The sequence below is a fragment of the Pollachius pollachius genome (genome assembly GCF_949987615.1).
Source record: "Pollachius pollachius genome assembly, chromosome: 7".
NCBI classification, from domain to species: domain Eukaryota; kingdom Metazoa; phylum Chordata; class Actinopteri; order Gadiformes; family Gadidae; genus Pollachius; species Pollachius pollachius.
Window position 1 is genome coordinate 9,877,795 of NC_136940.1, and position 19,863 is coordinate 9,897,657.

The window sequence follows — 19,863 nt, forward strand, 5'->3', positions numbered from 1 at the left end:
GTAATGCATTATCTTTACCAATATCCCATGCCAGATTGATTTGTAAAACATCAGCTCTCATTAGCTCGATCCCACTGTGTCTTTAACGTCTGACACAAACCCATGTGGCCTCGCATGGGTCTAGTTCGGTGACTACTGTGTTTCACAACCAATACGTGACCATTAAGGCAGAGCGTAGACAGGCAGGGCTTACAGGAGATTCAATTCAGGTTGAATCATTGTCAAGGTCAGGGTTTGCCTACTGAGACGGCGAGTGGGCAAGGTTTTGAAGTGCCTGTTGACCGTGTGTGTCACATGACCAATATAACTTGATTCAGGAGCGGCGAGGAGGCCACTAACCACGTCAGCAATAGGCCCTGAGGTGACACAGGTTTGATTCCCTCTCTTCTTCAGACCATTTTTTCCTGTGTTCCTAAAGACACCAAAACCCATGAAAAGATAATATAAATAAATACTAGCCAAACGTTTAGATCACACGCGTCATTAACAGCACAGCCCATATGTTGATGACAGTATTTTACCACAGTATCCAAGAATATTCCAAAGAATAATCCCCCCCCTCTATTTAGAGACAGACGCACAATGGAGGTACTGGGTTGATCATTAACCAGCCATGTGTATTTGGCTGAGTGACTGCTGTGTGGTTTCTATACCTGCTGTCACTGGAGCACCTTACTTCCTACTAGTGGAGCCACGCTCAACTCTGTCCTTCGCCCCTTCTGATCTGCGATGGACAGCAGGTGCAAAGGCTCTCAGCCCGGGTGAGTCAAAGCCACCCATGGTGTGTGTTTACTATAGTGTGGCTGATCTTGGAAGGATGTCACTGTGTAGTACTGGGGATATTTATCACTGTCCAAGTGATAAATATGCTCATATATTGAGATGAGGATATGGTTGGTTGAGGGAATCTACGGATGAACATGGGAGAAATTAGGTCAAATAAATTAATAGACTATAGTGTATGAATGTGTGATAAATGATAATTGATTCAGTGTATGTGGCAAACCCTATAGTCCTCCTAAATGCCCAATGAGCCAATTATTATGTGCATGGGAAATATAACAAGCAATATACATTTGTTTGCAAGTTTGTCAAAACATGTCTCATTGATAGAGTAAACTGTCAATACCACTTATATACTATTACTATTATGAGCTTATTGGTCGGGAGTAACATGTCATGTCCTTAAGCCATCGACATTTGCAGCCATCCAGAAAATCTGCCGCCAAACCATATCTTGCAGTTTTGTGTGTGGTGTTGCCTTTATCTGATCACTTTGGATAAACCCATGACACATGCTGCGTTTCAGCAACCACCAGGGTCAATATCAGTTGCCCTGTATTCATTTTACATGTCATGTGATGCTACAGCCGAGACGCCAGCCCCCCTGAGGTTCCTACGAGGGAGGCCGGCGCAGGATCACCGAGAAGCAGCCAGTCTGTCCCCCCCGGTCCCATGAAGAGCCCTGAGGTGAGGACCTCTCCCTCAAACTTCTCATCAGCATGCTGCATGGGGGTTTAGATGTTCCAGCAGTATGGTCACTCTTGGTCAAGGTTCAAAGATCATGTTAGCCATTGATTTATTGATAAAAGCTGTTCTCCACGCTTGGAGCTTGTATTGGTGAAGGCATCAGGAGCGTACAATGCTTATTGACTCTGCTTATTGACTCTGTTAGACTCTGTGGCGGTACGATCTTCCTATCCTCTCTCTTTTGGATATTAATCTATGAAGGCTTTGGTTTTCCTCCGATCGCTACTCTGCAGGAATCTTCTAAACACTGTACATCGATTAGCCACAGAGATGCTCACTGTCCAGTGTGTCTGCAGACCGCAAACTTCCCCATCACCACAAACTGTGGCCATCTGTTCTGTGGTAATGGAAATCGCACACACACGGACGCACACACAAGTCAGGGGTCATCATTGATCATTGATCTGTGAATTATTGAATAATCAGTACACTGGTGGACATGTGACTTCAGCACAGGGGAATGTCTTCTGGACTCTTTAGACTCCCATCTAAAAGTTAACAACGCTGTTCTTATGAAAGGCTGCTTCATTAATGACCTTTCATTTGTATTATTGTTCACGGTGCAAAATGGTGTTTCTTCCTGCATGAGCCTTTTAAGGTGATGCACACCAGTGACGGAAAGACCACTGCAAAATTCCCTTAGTCTTCAGCATTCATGATTCCACTAAAAACACACATTGACTCCTCTACTTTTGGTCCATCATGCCCCACACTTGCCCCACACTAACCCCTGTCTCAACTTTAACCCTCATTTGTTGCCAAAGGATAACCCTTCCAGACAATCAGACTACACACCTAATAACCTGATAAATCCATAATAAAATGGAATCCATCGTGATCCACCATTAGATGAGAATCAGTGGAAACCAGACGAATAAACATAAATACAGACAGACAGGCAGACAGACAAAGAGAGGCAGCCCAACAGGTTCAACATATGCCTCATGGGGAAGTGTACATATCATAAGACTGTTGGTCTCGTTTCTTTCTGCAGGACCTTGTCTGATTGACTACTGGAAATACGGATCGTGGCTCAGCGCCATCAGCTGCCCTGTCTGTCGACAAGAGGTATATAAACCACACACACTGCGTGACATCATCTTCAACTAAAGACAAGAGGTATATAAATCACACACTACGTGACATCATGTTAAACTGTAGACAAGTGGTATATAAACCACGCACTGCGTAATATCATGTTAATCTAGACAAGAGGTATACAAACCACACACTGCGGTATCACGTCAAATAACAAGACACAGTAACAGTTCAACACAAAGTGTTAACAACAGTCATGACTTTCAGGTCAACGTGCTGAGCCAACTCTTCAGTGACAGCCATTCAGACCGGAGGTCAAAAGAAGTGGAGGTGGACCTTAACGACTACAACAGGCGCTATTCAGGAGCTCCTAGAAAGGTCAGAAATAATACACACACACACACACAACTACACAAAGTACACTAATGACACTCAATATCCCACACACCTCCTTTTCTTCAGCGGCTCCTCCCACCAGTGGTTGTTTTCTGTGTCACCATTGAATACACATGCTCACGTAATTCGCCCGATTGTGTAAAGGTGCCGGGTGAGGTGGATTTGAATTGAGTAAGTCCTTAAATAACAGCTTTGGGAGTACACCTGTTGGGAAAATTAGAGCTCTTTATATTTCAAAAAGACAACACCTAATGTTCCGTATCAATGCAAAACCTGATTTCATTAATTGACACAAATGGTGGGCTTTATTATCAACTTTTTTGCAATGACCATGAATTATTGTTAAGCTTATACAAAATGTGTTACTTTTAAGCAGGATAATACCTTTTGATAGGAAAACCTTAATAACATTGTTATATCTAACTGCTTCCATACAGACACGCACGCACGCGCGCAGACATACACACACACACACACACACACACACACACACACACACACACACACACAAACAAACCCCGTTACTAATAAAATATAGGCTGCGCGTGTCAATGCCACATTGCTTACTGTTGTGCACATCCTAGGTAATGGAGAACCTGTGGGACGCACTGCTATTCCTGCAACTGTTAGCACGTGGCCTGACAGCTGTAGGGGGTCTCTTGTGGCTCTTTTTCTTCCGGGTGGCGCTGTGCTGTTTGGGCGCCCTCGTGTCCTTCTCGTCCCATCCTCTGGACACTGTCTCTTCATCATCATCATCATCGGTTACGCTAGGGACGAACCAGTCTCTCTGCGTACTGCTTGGTGTCCTGGATGACCTAGTGGTGGTCGTTCTGCTACTAATCTGCATTATCAACATCCACCAGCAGGTGGAACTCGAACGAAGCGGTTCGGTGAGCGCGTTAGCAACGTATGGAGTACTATAAGAAAAAAAAAAGAAGCACGTAGGTAATACCTAAATATTATTTAGACACATATTTAACTCCCCACCACCATTGCTTGTAGTTCACGAGTCGATCAATACATATTGGTTTTCTCACAGTATTAACACACGTCAGTAAAATGTTATTTATTATGCTGTTTATCAGCTAGAATCAGGAAATAGCCTACTATATATTATAATTCAAGGGACAGTTCCCATATGACTATATAGATATGACAATTTTAATCCAATGCAGTACTTGCAATCAATTGCAAATCTGCTTCCATGGGTTGAAATGTCTCAACAAAATGTGTATATATTGGGTTAAAACATTTAACACAATATTCCGTACATGTTGGCCATACAGACCTACTGTTAACTATAGGTCACATGCTGCAGTCATACAACCCTGGTGCTCAGCCATACATGATTCTAGTCATAAATCTACTATAATTATTTCAGTATTCATATTTTAAGCCTTGAACAAAAAATCCTCAGATTGACAAGCAATTCAATCTTTAGTAGTTATCTTGAGTCAAGACTTAGTTATTAAAAACACAACCCCATAAAACTAATCAGGGTATAATACTACAGATGAAGTGTGTCATGTAAAACTTTTGTTACTTTATGTTCGTTATTAAAGACAATTTATTATCTTATTACGAGACAATTCATATTTATTGATTCATTTATTGACAGGCATGTTTGATAACCAATCACATTCATCAAGGGACACACACATAGACTGCAGGCTGTTAATAGCACGGTCATATCTGCTGTGTCTTTTCAACAACAACTTTTGGAATGTTAAGTGTAACAGGAATTTTAAAAGAAAACGACTAACCATCCATTATTTATGAAATTACCTAGTGTGGCACAGGCACAGGCATTATTGAATAATGCTATGAGAACGCAAAAAGTTTAGCAAAGTAACAGTAGTCAGCATCAATTTTACACATCTTGACTTTTAGACCACCAAGACAGTGAAATGCAACAGCAACCCAAAACAAAAAAATTATTTGTATCAAACAAGATATCTGTGGCATGCATATGCATAACACTGAGCATGTGACGTAGCGTTTCTATCGGACCACTGGAGCGCTCGTCCCTCTGTGAATAAAGGTGAAAGAACCAGTGCAGCCGATACGCGGACAGCGCCGCCCGACACCCCTACCACCGATCCAGGCACCGCGCGCTTAGTTGCTACTGCACCAGGCTGCGGCATTGGTGAACATGCGTAGCCATGGCGATGGGCTGAGGGAGGCGCGGAGGTCCCGGGGGGCCCAGGGCCACTGCCACCCGAGGGTGCAGCGCTCGGGGTGGGGCATCATGGCGAGGTGCCTCCCGTCCCGGGAGCACAGCCCTGCCAGGCCCTGGGGCGAGCCGTTGGGGTTCAGGGGGTACTCCTCCGTGGGCGCGCCGCCGTCGTCAAGGTAACGCAGCGGGGCCAGCCCGCCCGAGATGACCTGGCTCTGGGCCTCGGGCGAGGAGAACTGCATCAGACCTGACGCACAGACGCAGACAGGAGGTAAGACAAGAGAATCTTCAGCAATCATGACGATTACTGTGGGCTTACTGTATTGACCTCTGAACCCCACCAGATGAGTCAGCGGTTAGCCATTGCCTAGCAGGGACCCTAGAGCACTGAACAGCCGTCCTCCTGCCGACTCATCTCTGCTCTGGTATGAATGAACGTGTGCATGTGAACGACGGCGTGTGCGCTACCTTCGCCGTGCGCGACCCAGACTCCCAGGGCGGACCCCTCCATGCCCTTCAGCCAGACGGAGGGGGAGGCCTGGATCCCAACGCTGACGAAGCGAGACTCGAACCTCCCCGAAGTGTTGTGGGTCAGCACCACCTCGGAGCCTGAGGGAGCGACACACGGTCATTTAAAAAAACAGAACCAAAAGGCACACATTTAAATGTGTAATCCGTTGACCGACTGTTTTTATATAAACTAGAGTTTTTGCGCGCTCAACCTCTAGTTGCAATTAAACCCATAGCAATAATGTGGAAATCCCAGTCGATAACGTAACAAATTTCTGAGCACATAATATAATAACATTTTGCCTATAATGTTACAACGTGTAACATTCATTCACCACAAATGACTCTTAAAAGCAGTGCCAACATTTTAATATTTTTAACCATTCAGCAAACAAAAGGCAACAGGCTGATTATCATTTAGGAGGCCCCTCAATGTCATGCAGAAGCGTCATCAACACGGCCACTGAAGTTGTGTGGGAAATAGCGACTTACTGCTCCTCATTCACTTATAAGGTAATTTACATTTCCTACTGAGAAAATACTACCTTAGGGGTAGTATTACTCAGGAGATTTTCAGACTACAAATGTCAGGATATATTGTTCACACATACGGCCCATCAGGAGAATATCAGGACTTACACGAGTGTCTGAAAGCAGCTAGTGTGTGAGCATTTGATTACATTATAAAATTAGTCAATTTATGGTAACAGATGTGTATACTATGCATGCAAATAAATTATTAAATAGCTTTTACTGTTATTCAGGGCTGAAAAGTGCATTGACATTTTAAAATGCAAGGCAACTACTATTGGTTTGTTGAAAATAATAATCAGCATTGAGATTAAACATCTCTTCCAGTGTCCTGGCCAAGACAGGCAGCAGTAGCCTACAGTCACACATAGCATATACAGAAAACATAATAAAACTAAAACAGTCCGCAGGGAGGAGAGGGGATATCAATATCGCAAGACATTTGGGGAGGCTCAAGGAGAGGAGTAATATTACATTCAAGCAACAATGTTTAGTCTTGTGGGGGACTCTAAACACCATACTGTGTTATTTACATGTTTTCATTCTTTGTTATAGGGACGCTGTCTCTTTAAGAGATTGCGCGTCTTTTTTGTTGAAATGCCGGTCGGTGCGATATTTGAATTTAACGGTTTTTATATGACAAAATGAACTGCATAAACGCGTTGTGTGTATGCGGTGTGTATGTGCATGCTTGCGGTGTATGCATGCGTTCACGCGTGCTGTGTGTGTGAGCTGCAGGCTGCTTGGCACATGCGCACATGAGTAAGTGGTGCCACAGGCCCGCTATTATAGTAGTAAGATACACACTACCATTTTGTGGACGCTTTCACTGAAAGCATGTGTAGCCCTTGCAGGAATGGAACCCTCTAACACTGGCAGGGTAAATGCCACGCTCTACCAGCCAAGTTAGACGGGGTCAGCCTTAATGAATTATAAAAGCGGACATGCATGATGTTCTATTCATTCTAACAACATAACCCACTGCTCCATCCACAGCTTCCTCTGTAGCTGCCTCACCTGTCCCGTCCTGCCCTTCTCCGACCCAGCCCAGCAGGGCAAGCAGCTGGCAGCCGTTGCACACCCCTAGGCTCAGTGTGTCTGGCCGGCTGCGGAACCGCTCAAACTCCGCCTTGGCCCGCGGGTTGTAGGCCACCGTGGCGGCCCAGCCTGGGATCACACATCAGACGTATCTGGACTGTTCCTGGTAGACCATTTCTGTATGCCTGCATGCATGCATGTGTGCGTGTGGTCTCTGTATGCAATCTTACCCTTTGCCGAGCCCAAGACGTCGGCGTAGCTGAATCCGCCGACGAACACCACGGCTTTGAAGGGCTCCAGGCTCAAGGAACCAGAACACAGGTCCTGCATGTTCACATCCCAGACCTGCACACCCAAATGTCAGCGCTTTTAGAGGAGATTGAACTGAGCTACCATCGATCCCCTTTGGGCCGCCAGCTTACAACAGTTCAGACTTACTTACAGAGCCTCTGAAATATCTAAACACTACTTAATGCATGGCCAAAACTAAAACCAAAAAGTGCTTTAGGACAAATAGCCCCATTTACAAATACTGCACATTATGCAAGTAGTGGACTTTAAAAGTGCTGCATCTGCGGTGCGTCTACCTCAAAGCCTGCCATATGCAGAGACACTGCCATTTCTCGGTCTCCATTACTGCCCTCCTCTCGAACCACTGCCACCCGGGGCTGACCTGGACACACCCCCACACACACACACACACACCAACTGTTACAGCTCGGACACAGACTTATTTACTGTAAGTTTGTCATGACACATTGCCCAAATGGAAGGATTTTTGAATGCGTGTACGATCTTACAGAGGTGGCCGATGGTGGGCCTTTCAGAGGGGTCAAAGTTCAGTTTGAAGAAGGGCTGTGTCCGCTTGCTTAGACCCTCCTCTTCTTGCCGAGCACAGCGCTCATTGGTCTGAAGACGCTCCAGTTGGAAACTTGTTTCTTCCCACAAGGCTCTGAGATCCGGAAGCTTGTCGTTCAGTACCTCCTTTCCATCAACACGAACGCTGACCTGAAAGGTGGCAAAAAGAAGTAGGAAATCATGACTTTCGTTTTTTGTGTATGTTCTTTCCATCTCAAGCGTAAGTCCAAATGGGCCATCACGTTGATGGCCTCAAAATCCTACTTTAGCTTCTGGTCCGAAACCACAGGTTCTGCCGATGTGGCGGCAGTGTAGCCCTGCGTCGGAGTACCGCTGACACACTGCCTGCAGATCCACCTGCGACACCTCCAGAACCAGACCCAGCTCCTCGCTGAACAGCAACTCCAAGGCTGCGCGGAGAGCACACAGGATAAACATATGCGTCAGGTTGGAAAAAATACAACATGTTACACTTTTGGGAACACACCCACCTCCGACACCAGCGGAGGTAAAGTCCACGTCCAGCCCTCGGTTCCCAGCGAACGCCATCTCCAACAAGCAGGTGATAAGGCCCCCGTCGCTGATGTCATGCCCCGCGCTTAGAAGACGATCTGCCATAAAATGTATTAAATAGAAGAAATCCACTCATCAGCTGCACTCAGACTTCCATCACCAGCTGGGGGTGGGATAGTTAAGAGGCTGGGAGCACTAGCATGGAGATAATTGAACAAATGTGAATAAAGCAACATACATACATACATACATAAATACAAGCCCAATCATGTGCAGTAACTATTCATGTTATAAACATTGTTTCTGCAGCCCATTTTAAACTGACTGAATGATTTCTATACAAATAAAATGGACCGACTTGAGTAGCAGTGACCTTGTAACCCGCTTGCTGACCTTGAATAAGCGTCTGTGTGGCGTTGAAGCAGGCGGAGAGGAGCTCGGGCAGGTCCAGGTCGGGGGAGCAGTCACCCAGCTGGCTGTAGCACTGAGCCAGGGCAGAGCCTCCCAGACGATGCTGGCCGGCCATGACTGGCACCCACAGCAGAACACCTGGAGCCACAGGATCAAGAGTCAGCATGGCGTGGGAAACAAGGGTGCAAATCCATTGTCCAATTTGTACATAATCATCCTGTAGATAGAGAGAGAGCACACAGGCCCAGACACATCGAGTGCAGAAAGAGCCCAAGACAGAGACAGAAAGAAAAAGACAAGAAAGGGCGAGAGAGAAACTAACCTTTTCCATCTGGATCCTCTAGATCGGGAGTGACTGTGGCCGTGATGTCAGGACACACGGCGTAGGCGGAGATGACCAGAGCCCCTGATATTAAACAGTAGAGAGACGTCTGATATAAAAGCCTTTCCAACATATAGATCAAAGCACAAACAAACACACCGCCCTAGGACTTACCCGGTGCTTTGACGGTCTCCTTGCCGACCCTGGCAGCCATGCTGAGAGAATCCTTGCCCCCGTCAACAGCCACCCCCAGCTGGCCCATGACCTGACACATGGCCTGGCAGGCGTCCCACAGTGTGGCGCCCTCCCCGGGCAGCTTGGCAGCCCACATCCAGTTCCCGCTACACTTCACATCCTTTAAAATCACATGGCGAACACCACCGGGAAGACATGTTAACAAGCCGACTTACTGGTCATAATCAAAACCAACAGATTTTGGAACACGAAAAGCCTTTCTTAAAGCTATGCATCCATCAACTGCTGATGTAATATACTACAGAGATCTTGCAGATAAAGCCTCTAAATGTCAGTCCTTGGATTAAATATCAAATTATTCGACTCTTGACTTCTTTTTTATTTGCTAGAAACAGCCTTCGGGTTTATGAATTCAAAAACTTGGGCCTGTTCACTCCCCTGCTCACCTTCAGTTCTGTGACTTTGGCAAATACCAGATTGGTCAGAGCCTCTCCCACAGCCATGCGAGCCCCCGCCCCTGGCGAGACTAGGCCCTTGATTGGCTGCTCTCCAATGGCAGTCGCCGCCCCCTCCAGGCCGAACGGAGACAGAGCGACAACGGCGACATCAGCCAACGGGGTGTGCAGTGGACCGACGCACTGTTGCTGGGCAACCAGTCCAGTCACCGAGCGGTCTACCTGAGGACAGGGAGAGGAGAGACACAGAGAGAGAGAGGGAGCATGAGCGACACAGAGACAAAGAGATAGAGACAATAGAAAGAAAGTGATAGGGAGAAAGAAAGAACAAGAGACAAAACGAAACAGAGAGCGAGAAAGAGAGCTAAAGAATGTCACTACTAATCGTATTCATTGCTTGTACACCGGCTAAATTGATCTAGGAGACATACGAGGACAAACCAAACAAACAAACAAACAAACAAACAAACAAACAAGCAAGTACCTTGTTGGTCAGGTAGCGCTTGGAGGCTACGGAGGGCAGTCGCAGGACCCGATCCAGGGCATCGCGGACCGTCAGCCCAGGGGGCAGGACCAGGGCCACAAGGGCCGGGGCAACGCGCTCCATCACAAACTCCTTCTGGGGCATCTTGCCCAGGACCCACTCCAGCTGCAGGTCCACGGGACAGCGCCCCCAGCTGGCTACATCCCCACCCTCCTCGTCCACCAGAACGATCTGCCATGGTACACGAACACATGGGGTTGTTGAGTTCAACGCAGACACTTTAACGTGAAATTAGCCACAACGAAAAGTTTGAGTTCATTTCAGGAGAAAACTATATACAAAAAAAAAGGTCTCGTAGCAACAGATGCGGGGTTTAAAGTATGTAATGATGATACGCTTTGTTGAATCAAACAACTGTATTCACAGACACTATCAAGGTGAGAACACTCAAACAACATGCTCCAACCTTCCTTTACGCTACCCCGCAAAGAAATGTGTCAGATCTGAAGTGAATTCTCTTTCATGGCGAGCCAAGTGCAGTCTCCTCGCCATCTGTGGAGTATGATCAACGGGCCAAGCCTTCGCCACGGAGGCCATCCCTCCCCCTGCTTTACGTATGAGAGGTCACATATGACCAGAGAGACCCCGGCGATGCAACCAGTCACATGTATTAACCACCAGATGACATGTTAGGATCTTAACATGCACTGTACAGGCTGATATGAAATGGATCTATGAAATAAAGATTGATGTCATAGCATTCTGCCACAATTTGCGCCGGTCTTATTAAGGCCATCTGATTTAAAAGGGGAGTAGTCACACACTCTACTTTTAGACTATGGCAGAGTAGTGCTTCATGCAAAGTGTGACAAAAACGTCACTGTCCTATATTCGAAAAAAGCTGAGCGTGACGGTAACCCTTTAAGTGATGCACAAAAAATATATTTAACAAACTTGAATTACCTATGCAGCTGTATTTAAACAGTTAAAAATAAGTAATAAAAGATTGAACACACACAAACCTTTCCGTCTCCAGTGATGCTCCCTACAAAGTCCACGGGACACTTCTCCCTCTGACACACCGTCTCCAGGAAGGGCCGGTCCCGTGGGCGGAGCAGCAGGGCGTTGCTCTCCTGGTACTCGGCCCCCCAGAGCTCCAGGACACTCAGGGTCGGGTCCCCCTTCTGCAGGGGAACGGGGGCGACCAGAGGCGAGTTCATAGAGGACCAGACATGCTGATGAAAGAGGCTGTTTTGACTTGTGCCTGTCTTGGGGGACTTACCTTGAATCTACTGGAGTAGATGATGGCTCCTGTGGGCTCGCTCAGTTCCTTAAGCACGTTACCTGAAAGAGTTTTTTCTATTTTTTATTGTCGATTTCAGTTTTCTTCATATGGACGCATGAACAGACAATTATTTTCTGTCCGTTTTTTGGAATTGTGATTTGACTTTGCGCGTCTTGTTTGGAATGCGGTTATAATTTATTATTAAACAGTTCCTAACCAGATGGCATTTCGAAATGCATCATCATGAGATACTGTATTGACTGTGTAATCCTTACAGATCGTAAATCATCAAAAGTGTATACATGTTTTTATAAATATTGACGTTATATTAATATTATTAGAATTCCTATCGTTATTGTAATTCATTCCATTCGACATTTTTAAAACATCCTTCTCAATGTCATGACTAAGGAAATATATGCTTGGCAATCGTAGCCCCAGGGGGCCTCCACCTTGAATATTTCAATGTACCGTTTCCTCCGGCGCCCTGGTCGTGGATGCTACAGATGGGGTTCCCCTGGCCCCTCTCCAGGCAGGCCCGCAGGGCCCGGTTCATCTTCTGCTCCATCTCAGCGTCGCCTCTCTGGACCGCGCCCAGGTCACGAGCACTGGAGTTGTCCCCTTGAACCTTCACACGAGGTGCACACACAACACACAATTAAAGGACAATAACTTCCTTTTTCTGTAAGGAAATTCCGTCAAAGGTTAAAAGGTTACAGTGCATTTAAGACATGAGGGACAACATACAAGTACAACATAACAAATGTTAAAAAAATGGTCTAAAATAAACACATCTTTACGGTAGGCCGTGCAATTATTTTCTCTAAATCCTTGTACTCAACGTGTACTGCATTTCCATTTACTTACCATACCCTTTTTTCCTATTATACTATACGGATGGGGAAGTGTTATTCTTTCAAGGAAAATTCCTACACCAATAAATCCTTTTAAAATGATCAATAGCAATCTTATTGACCGCTGACTGAGTCTGAGCCGTGGGGCGTACCTGCACAGAGGAGGCCGCTCCTCCCCCCACACCGATCCGGTACACCGGCCCCCCGATCTTCACCACCTCCATCCCTGGAAGACAAGAGCGTCCCCTGCGTTACGCACCAATCCCCTACCAATTCATCTCCACGGAAATCGGTTGCTCGAGACGTCGAAACGCACCGGTCTCCGCCGCCTCCTTCTTGATGTGTGTGTCCTCCATGGCACCCAGGCCCCCGCTGAACATAATGGGCTTGATCCACTCTCTGCGCTCCCCGCTGGCCAGACGCATGCCGAACGAACGGGCGAAACCTGCACAGAGAGAGACAGACAGAGAGACAAAGGCACGGAGAAGGAGTGAGAGACAGAGGGGGATAGAGAGACCGAGACACAGAGAGACGGTGAGGGCGAGAGAGACAGAGACAGAGAAAGAGAGAGTCAGTGGGACAGAGAGAGCGAGACAGACAGAGACACAGAGAGGTAAGGCGCTGTTTAAGTTTAGTGGTCAGGCACATTTACCAAAGACACTCTGCTTTACAGCAGTGTAGTTAATGTACTTTTTTTTTTTTTAACAAGATCTTATTTTGCCCCCTTCCAGATAGCTTGCAGAGATTGGGAATAGTATCCAATACCTTTCACACTGCTGTAACATGCAAGGCCACAATCATAGTATTACTTGCATTCATTTTAAAATAACATCGGTAAGGGTGGGAACCAGGGGATGACGACTCACCAGATAGGACGGGCTCTCCGAACTTGTTGCCGTAGTCGGAGGCTCCGTTGCTGGCCTCGATGGCCACCTGCAGGGGAGGGGCGAAGCTGGGCGGGTACTCCCAGCCCTCCCCCTCACTCTCCCAGGGAAGACTGTAGCCTGAGGTGGTGGAACAAAACAAAATAACACACATTTATATTAGGGGTGTGCATCTCTCCTTTGTAGGACGATCAGATACGTATTGAGATACATGCGCAACGATACGATTCAGGGACGATACCTTTTATTATGGAACGATTCGATGCTCTAACAATCTTGGCGATTTGATGAGATATGATTCAATCCGATAGAGATAATGGTTGTTTAATGTTAACATATTCATTTTCACCTGCATAAATAAGCCTTCTATAAATGAGCCAATACCTACTTTCAAATAGATATATGGTATAGGGAACATGGAATCTTAGGTTTCTATATTTGTTTCTTTATGGCATGGGGAAAAAATGGAAGACAAATGTATCAATTGAGAACTACATGTCTATTTATTTGTTTATTTATAGACGTGATCGCTGTCCTACACAATTTACAAATAGCGAGGCTTTTGTCAATATTTCCCTCCTTCTTATAAAACCCAATGGACTTCCACACGTTTGATTTCAGATTTGCTGGTGCACTAAAAACCGTTTCACCGTTTTCGAAAATGTTATATTGTTCTATTTTTATTATTCGCTCACTCACAACTCGGGTTATTCCCTGCTCGCGAGAAGTGCCCGAAAAAAACATCCACAAACACAAACACACACACGGATCCGCCCACTTCCTTAAATTCCATTTTTCAGATCCTTATGGATACGGAATGAAATAAGTTGAAAATGCTGTCTTGATATCAGGCTAAAGCTTCACTCAACCAATCGCAACGTTTAAATCAGTGCATCGAAAGATTCTTGGTCATTTTAAATCGATTCAGGGGCCCACGTTTCAATGTAGTCGCATTTGTGTTAATCCAACCGGATACCGATTCATATCGGTGAATCTTTACACCCCTAATATATACATACACACATCTATACAAGTCTATCTCTATACATTTTACATCTAATACATCTGATCTTTATCAATTTTATTGTCTGAAGCTTCACCTGGGATGTGAAGGTTTCCAAAGCAGTATCCCGCCGTGCCGGCGATGACATGGCCGCCCCGCCCGACACTCTGGACGTCCCGGATCCGGCCGCCTGTTCCTGTGGTGGCGCCGCTGAACGGAGAGACTCCTGGATGGGGGGGGGGGGGGGGGGGGGGGGGGGGGGGGGGGGAGGGTGAGGGGGGGGGGGGGGGGGGTGAGAGGAGACTTAACCACGGCTCAGGCGAGCGATACAGAAACAAGGTGTGCTCTGCAGAAGAACTGCTACACCGCTTTACGATAATGTATTGTATTCATATTTAGGAGAGTAGTAGTATTTTAGGTGTGTGTGCTCGCTGACCGGTAGGGAAGTTGTGGGTCTCGGCGGTGAAGACGACATGCCTCAGGGAGCGGCGTGTCTCGTACCGGCTGGCCTGGGAGGGGTCGGTGGGGTACACACACTCCACCTCTCTCCCGCTGATCCCACTACACACACACAAACAACGTAAACAGACATTTTGTCATCCAAAATGATATAAATAGAACAAAAAGATTGCACTAATGTCATTACTAATCGTGCACTGATCAGAAAAACTCAAAGGCCCACACGTAAAAATTAATTATGATTCAGTGATTTATGAGGATGCAATTTATCCCCATGACAACAGGACACAGCACATTGTAACAGAGACTCTCGTTAACAAAGACCCTCATCTCACAGGGATTCGACGATGAAGCTCCTACCTGCTGTTGTCGCAGAACTGGATGACGTTGTTCTGATTGCTATGGCGCTGGGTGTCCATAATGAGGCTGAACAGGGTGTCCTTCTGCTGCTGGCCATCGATCACCATCCGACCCCGGAAGAACCAGTGGCGGCTGTGCTCACTGGGAGACCAAACACATTAGCTCTCCTAGAGGGATCCCCCAAATCCCAGACAGAAGCACATGGGGCACAGACTCACCTGTTGGACTGGGCCAGGTCGAAGCACTCCACGCTGGTGGGGTTGCGCTTCACCCTTTGGAACATGGCGGTGTAGAAGTCGAGATCCCAGGAGTCGAACGCCAGACCTGGGTGAGAAACAGGGGATTGTGGACGTTTGAATTGCATTTTCATATTTGTAACCCACAGAAGACGATTCACAATGTGTGTGCCCCAATTCACAAATATTTGTTACTTGTGCTTGGTACGTGATATCCACACGAAAAATTTGAAAACAACTTAAAAAACATTTGTTTAATTTTTAGATGTCATTTTTTTTAGATCTTGTACAGTTTTTTCCACTGTGAAAAAGTGTACAGTAAAATGTGGCTGCACACAACTCCAGATTGTGACATTTAACAAGTACACATGACCATATGTCCTGAGCCATCATATAAACGTATGACCATGATCATCATATAAACTTTTGACCATGGCCATCATATAAACGTGTGACCATGATCATCATATAAACTTTTGACCATGGCCATCATATAAACGTGTGACCATGATCATCATATAAACTTTTGACCATGGCCATCATATAAACGTATGACCATGATCATCATATAAACTTCTGACCATGGCCATCATATAAACGTCTGCCATGGGTAGTAGCCACCCTACTACCAAGTGGAGTTCAGAGAATATAAGCTTTAATTAGAAAGAGCGACCCTCCCATACAGGCCAGATCACTTGGTTGAATGCTTTATTCCACCCTTAATCCAAACTCTAGCTCAGTCAAATTAATTCCTGAGACCGGTAGACACAAGATTTCACTTCTGTAGCCAGTAAAGACATACAGGGGTACCCCATGACATGCCACTTTGAAACATTCATGTCTCTGTCTGGAATCACACGGTCTTATTGTGTATATTTGATCAACAACACTGGATGCTTGTAGTTATAACTCTGAAACAATCAATGGGGTGAAGTAAACGGCAGCATACAAAATAAATGTATATATTTTGATCAAATAAAACCCAAACGGTCATAGTAGCAGAATGTATAGAATAAACATCTTGCACAATGCAGACGGATGCACACACTCACACACACACAGTATCTAATCAGTTTCAATTTAGTTCAATAAGTCAGTAATTGAAAAACAGAGCCATCCACTCACACCAACACACGTGAAAGATAATTAGTAACATTAGCCCCGTCCTATGACTTTCATTTGCAAGTGACGCACTGGATCATGTGACACACACACCTACACACAACCAGGACTGACGGAAGACAAGAACAGGGTAGAGATTACGGTTAGTTGAGTGATGGTTTGTTATGAAAAGGAAAAAGACAAAAGACATAAGAAAAGGAAGAGAGCCTTTCAAAAAAACAACACACACACACACACACACACACACACACACACACACACCCAGGTCATCGTTGGCCTCCTGCAGGGCGGCCCGTCCCTGGCCAAGGATGTCCACCTCAAACACCGCCTGGGGTTTGGCATCCACGGAGAAGGAGCTGATGGACTGCTGGTAGAGGCACTCCGTCATGCTGTCGTACAGACCCCCGATCAGCTGCTCCACCTCTCCGTCCAGGTCTTCCAGGCCTGCTCCATCCCGTGGCTGGAGGAAAGGAGAGCACAAAGAGAGACCAGCTGAAGCGGCCATCTTTACAAACACTAACATAAGCGATGTAATGTAACGTCAATGAAACACTAACTCAAATTTAATATTGCAGTAGTAATAATCTCAGAAATCATATGTGAGACAGATATATTTAATATTCGATTCTTTTGGTTTGAATGGTCAAATAAGTGCCGGCAACAATTATATATTATTTCACTGGAATGCAGCCTTTAAGGAGAGAAGAGCTACATGTAAAGAATCTATAGTTCATTGAATGCCTCAATGGTTCTTAGGGGACATAAGGCCAGGCACTGCATCAGTGAGCAGGAGACTAGTCGGGATTCCAACGCTTCGATGATAAGGCAGAGAGACTATGAGGTCTGCCTCAGGAGCTGCGAGGCTGTGGAAGGAGACAGGAGCCCCCAGGGCATTTGATCAAATGCTACGGTCCGTTGCACGGTCTAGATGGAAGCTAAAAGGGGATTCTCTGAGGCAGCTCCTAGGCAGAGGAACAGTTCCCCCATCTCCATCAAGTCACCGCCCGCAATTCATATATTCAAACAGAGTTTCAAAACCCATTTATTATTCGCTAGAATTTGAAACCATCTGTATCCGCCTGCATGTGCCTGTGCAAGCATGTTGTGTACACATGCATGAACCTTTCTCAGCGTCAATATTTCCAGTTTGCTGCCAAAGAAAACAACAACTTGGATTTGTTTTGTTGACAATGCAACCAAAAAGGAAGACAAGGAGGTGTGCATGAAACCAGCTACCTCCCCCACATCCTCGTCCCTACAGTCGCCCGTTGAAACGACGTTGTGGGTGGGTGTGGCGGTGCTCGTCTTCTACCTTGATGAGGAGTCGGCGAGACGGCTCCACCCGTGTGACGGCACCCAGGCCGACGCTCTGGCAGATGGACACGGCGTTGGTGGACCACGCCGTGGAGAAGTTCAGCCTGCCGGGCAAACAGAGCAGTGCTCTGCATCAGAGGCTGAACGAGGGGTCGTGCCCCTAGGGACGTTGCATCCGGTGGACATGACGGTTGGTCAGAACGTGTCTATTGTCGCACGTACTTTGGAGGAAACTGTGGAGCATAATACATGAAATGGCAAAACCAACAGGTATTGCACAGCCCACATCCCTGACTGGATACTTGTCGAGTGAAGATAACACTTCTTGACTCTTCTTTTTATAAACCAGTACACATTGTTATGTACTTAACATATACAGTGAACGATGTTGTTTACGAAATGCGCCACACACCGTGGCGTTATACTGCAATTGTCCATTTTGGTAACAGTGACAAAATGTCATTTCGTGACTGTTCAAGATCAAGACATACTAAGATCTTTAAATCTAAATGACAAGATTTTGGGTTCACTGGCACTTTTTTGACTGTGGTTTGATTTGGTACCTGGGCCCAATCTCCACCAACCGCTGCCCCTTCTCCTCCGTCAAGAAGGGCTTCTCCGAGACCGGTTCTGCCTGGATGGGGGACTGGAAGAGCCACAGCAGAACCTCCCTGTCCTTTGCACTGAGACTCTCACAGCCTACAGAAAGGAGTTGCATGTAGTGTTGGTGAGAGACAGTTGGAATACAATAAGTGAATATGTAGTTGTCTTATATTGAAAGATGCCAAATATTGTTTATATATTGTCTGAGCATATAAACATGATTAGACTGATTTCATTTTTTTAATACTGACCTGTCAGTTCCACATTATAGCAAATTTCACCGATTATTGACAGCTTGGGGTAGAGCTGGGCAGCCCTCTGTAAGGCCCGCCCCCTCACAGCCTCTCTGCTATAGAATCTTACCACAGCCATAACTGATAATTGAAACAAAGAACAAACATTACAATTGATAGTATTGATATAGAAACAGGAATCTTAGCATGATCGTAACGGACCTCAAACAAACTCAACTGAATAGTATATAGTAGGCATAGTAGTATAGACACAAGTATAGATTAAATGCCGACAATCTTCAATTGTTAGGTTGAAGTCAAGTGACAGCAAAGAGTAGTGACTAATCACCGTTGTCATCTCAGTTTAGCACTGCTGGAAACTACAGCAATACACTAACTAGGTCTGGTATCAAAATGTTTTCATCAAAATACTATTTTTGTGTTACCAATATTAGTCGTAAGCATCACCGAAATGCTTAGGTCAAAAGGGTGTTCCAGTTTACTTGAAGTCTAAGCATCTGTGACTTTAATGTAGATTGTATGCATGTTGCATCACCAGACAAGCAAACACAGCACGGGTCTATAATTTGCTACCATCATCCATGGAGAAGAGTGGAGAGCCTATTGCATAAACTTTCCGCTAAAAAGGGCTAAGTTAGTGTGCTACCCAATACTGTACACTGCAGCAACATTTGTGAAAAGGTAATAAAGGTAACCAACTAGTGTATAAACAATACCGAATCCGATGTTGACTAATTTGAAATCGTTGACTAATGATGAAAATAAACTTTAATCTGGTTGTTCATTAAAGGAATTGAGAACGCAATGGCTAATGGCAATGCAGTCTTAGTAAACTCATTTCTTCCTAATTATTCGGCAGAATAAAATGAATGAACCCATGTCACTTACCCGGTGTTTTCAACCCAAAACAAAGTCGTCTCAAACCCTGGAAGGATCTGCAAAGTTGGAAAGCAGTTGACCGGGGTGGTGAGTGTCCCACATGTGCGCTAAGGAAGTAATTGCACGCATGCGCAGTTTGGCATAGCTAAACTG

At 45.8% G+C, this 19,863-nt stretch overlaps 2 protein-coding genes across 2 annotated transcripts; one reads left to right on the top strand and one right to left on the bottom strand.

The window, feature by feature from the left end:
* Positions 1-729: 729 nt before the first annotated feature.
* Positions 730-3,887, top strand: LOC307077853 (E3 ubiquitin-protein ligase RNF170; the record flags this gene model as incomplete). Its single annotated transcript, XM_079739331.1, has 6 exons — positions 730-761; positions 1,371-1,470; positions 1,764-1,872; positions 2,525-2,598; positions 2,836-2,946; positions 3,549-3,887. 6 exons carry the CDS (start codon positions 730-732, stop codon positions 3,885-3,887), a joined length of 765 nt encoding a protein of 254 aa, XP_079595457.1.
* A 749-nt stretch (positions 3,888-4,636) lies between these two features.
* Positions 4,637-19,821, bottom strand: pfas (phosphoribosylformylglycinamidine synthase). The gene is made up of 28 exons (XM_079739487.1): positions 19,720-19,821; positions 18,829-18,951; positions 18,538-18,673; positions 17,973-18,078; positions 16,922-17,120; positions 15,521-15,626; positions 15,303-15,443; positions 14,920-15,044; positions 14,581-14,709; positions 13,463-13,600; positions 12,913-13,041; positions 12,749-12,822; positions 12,214-12,370; positions 11,740-11,801; positions 11,480-11,641; positions 10,458-10,688; positions 9,965-10,195; positions 9,498-9,678; positions 9,324-9,407; positions 8,984-9,139; positions 8,569-8,688; positions 8,342-8,487; positions 8,020-8,227; positions 7,807-7,892; positions 7,450-7,564; positions 7,199-7,348; positions 5,609-5,749; positions 4,637-5,387 (listed from the first exon to the last, which is right to left on the bottom strand). Exons 2-28 carry the CDS (start codon positions 18,947-18,949, stop codon positions 5,080-5,082), a joined length of 3,942 nt encoding a protein of 1,313 aa, XP_079595613.1. The 5' UTR covers positions 18,950-18,951; positions 19,720-19,821; the 3' UTR covers positions 4,637-5,079.
* Positions 19,822-19,863: the final 42 nt, after the last annotated feature.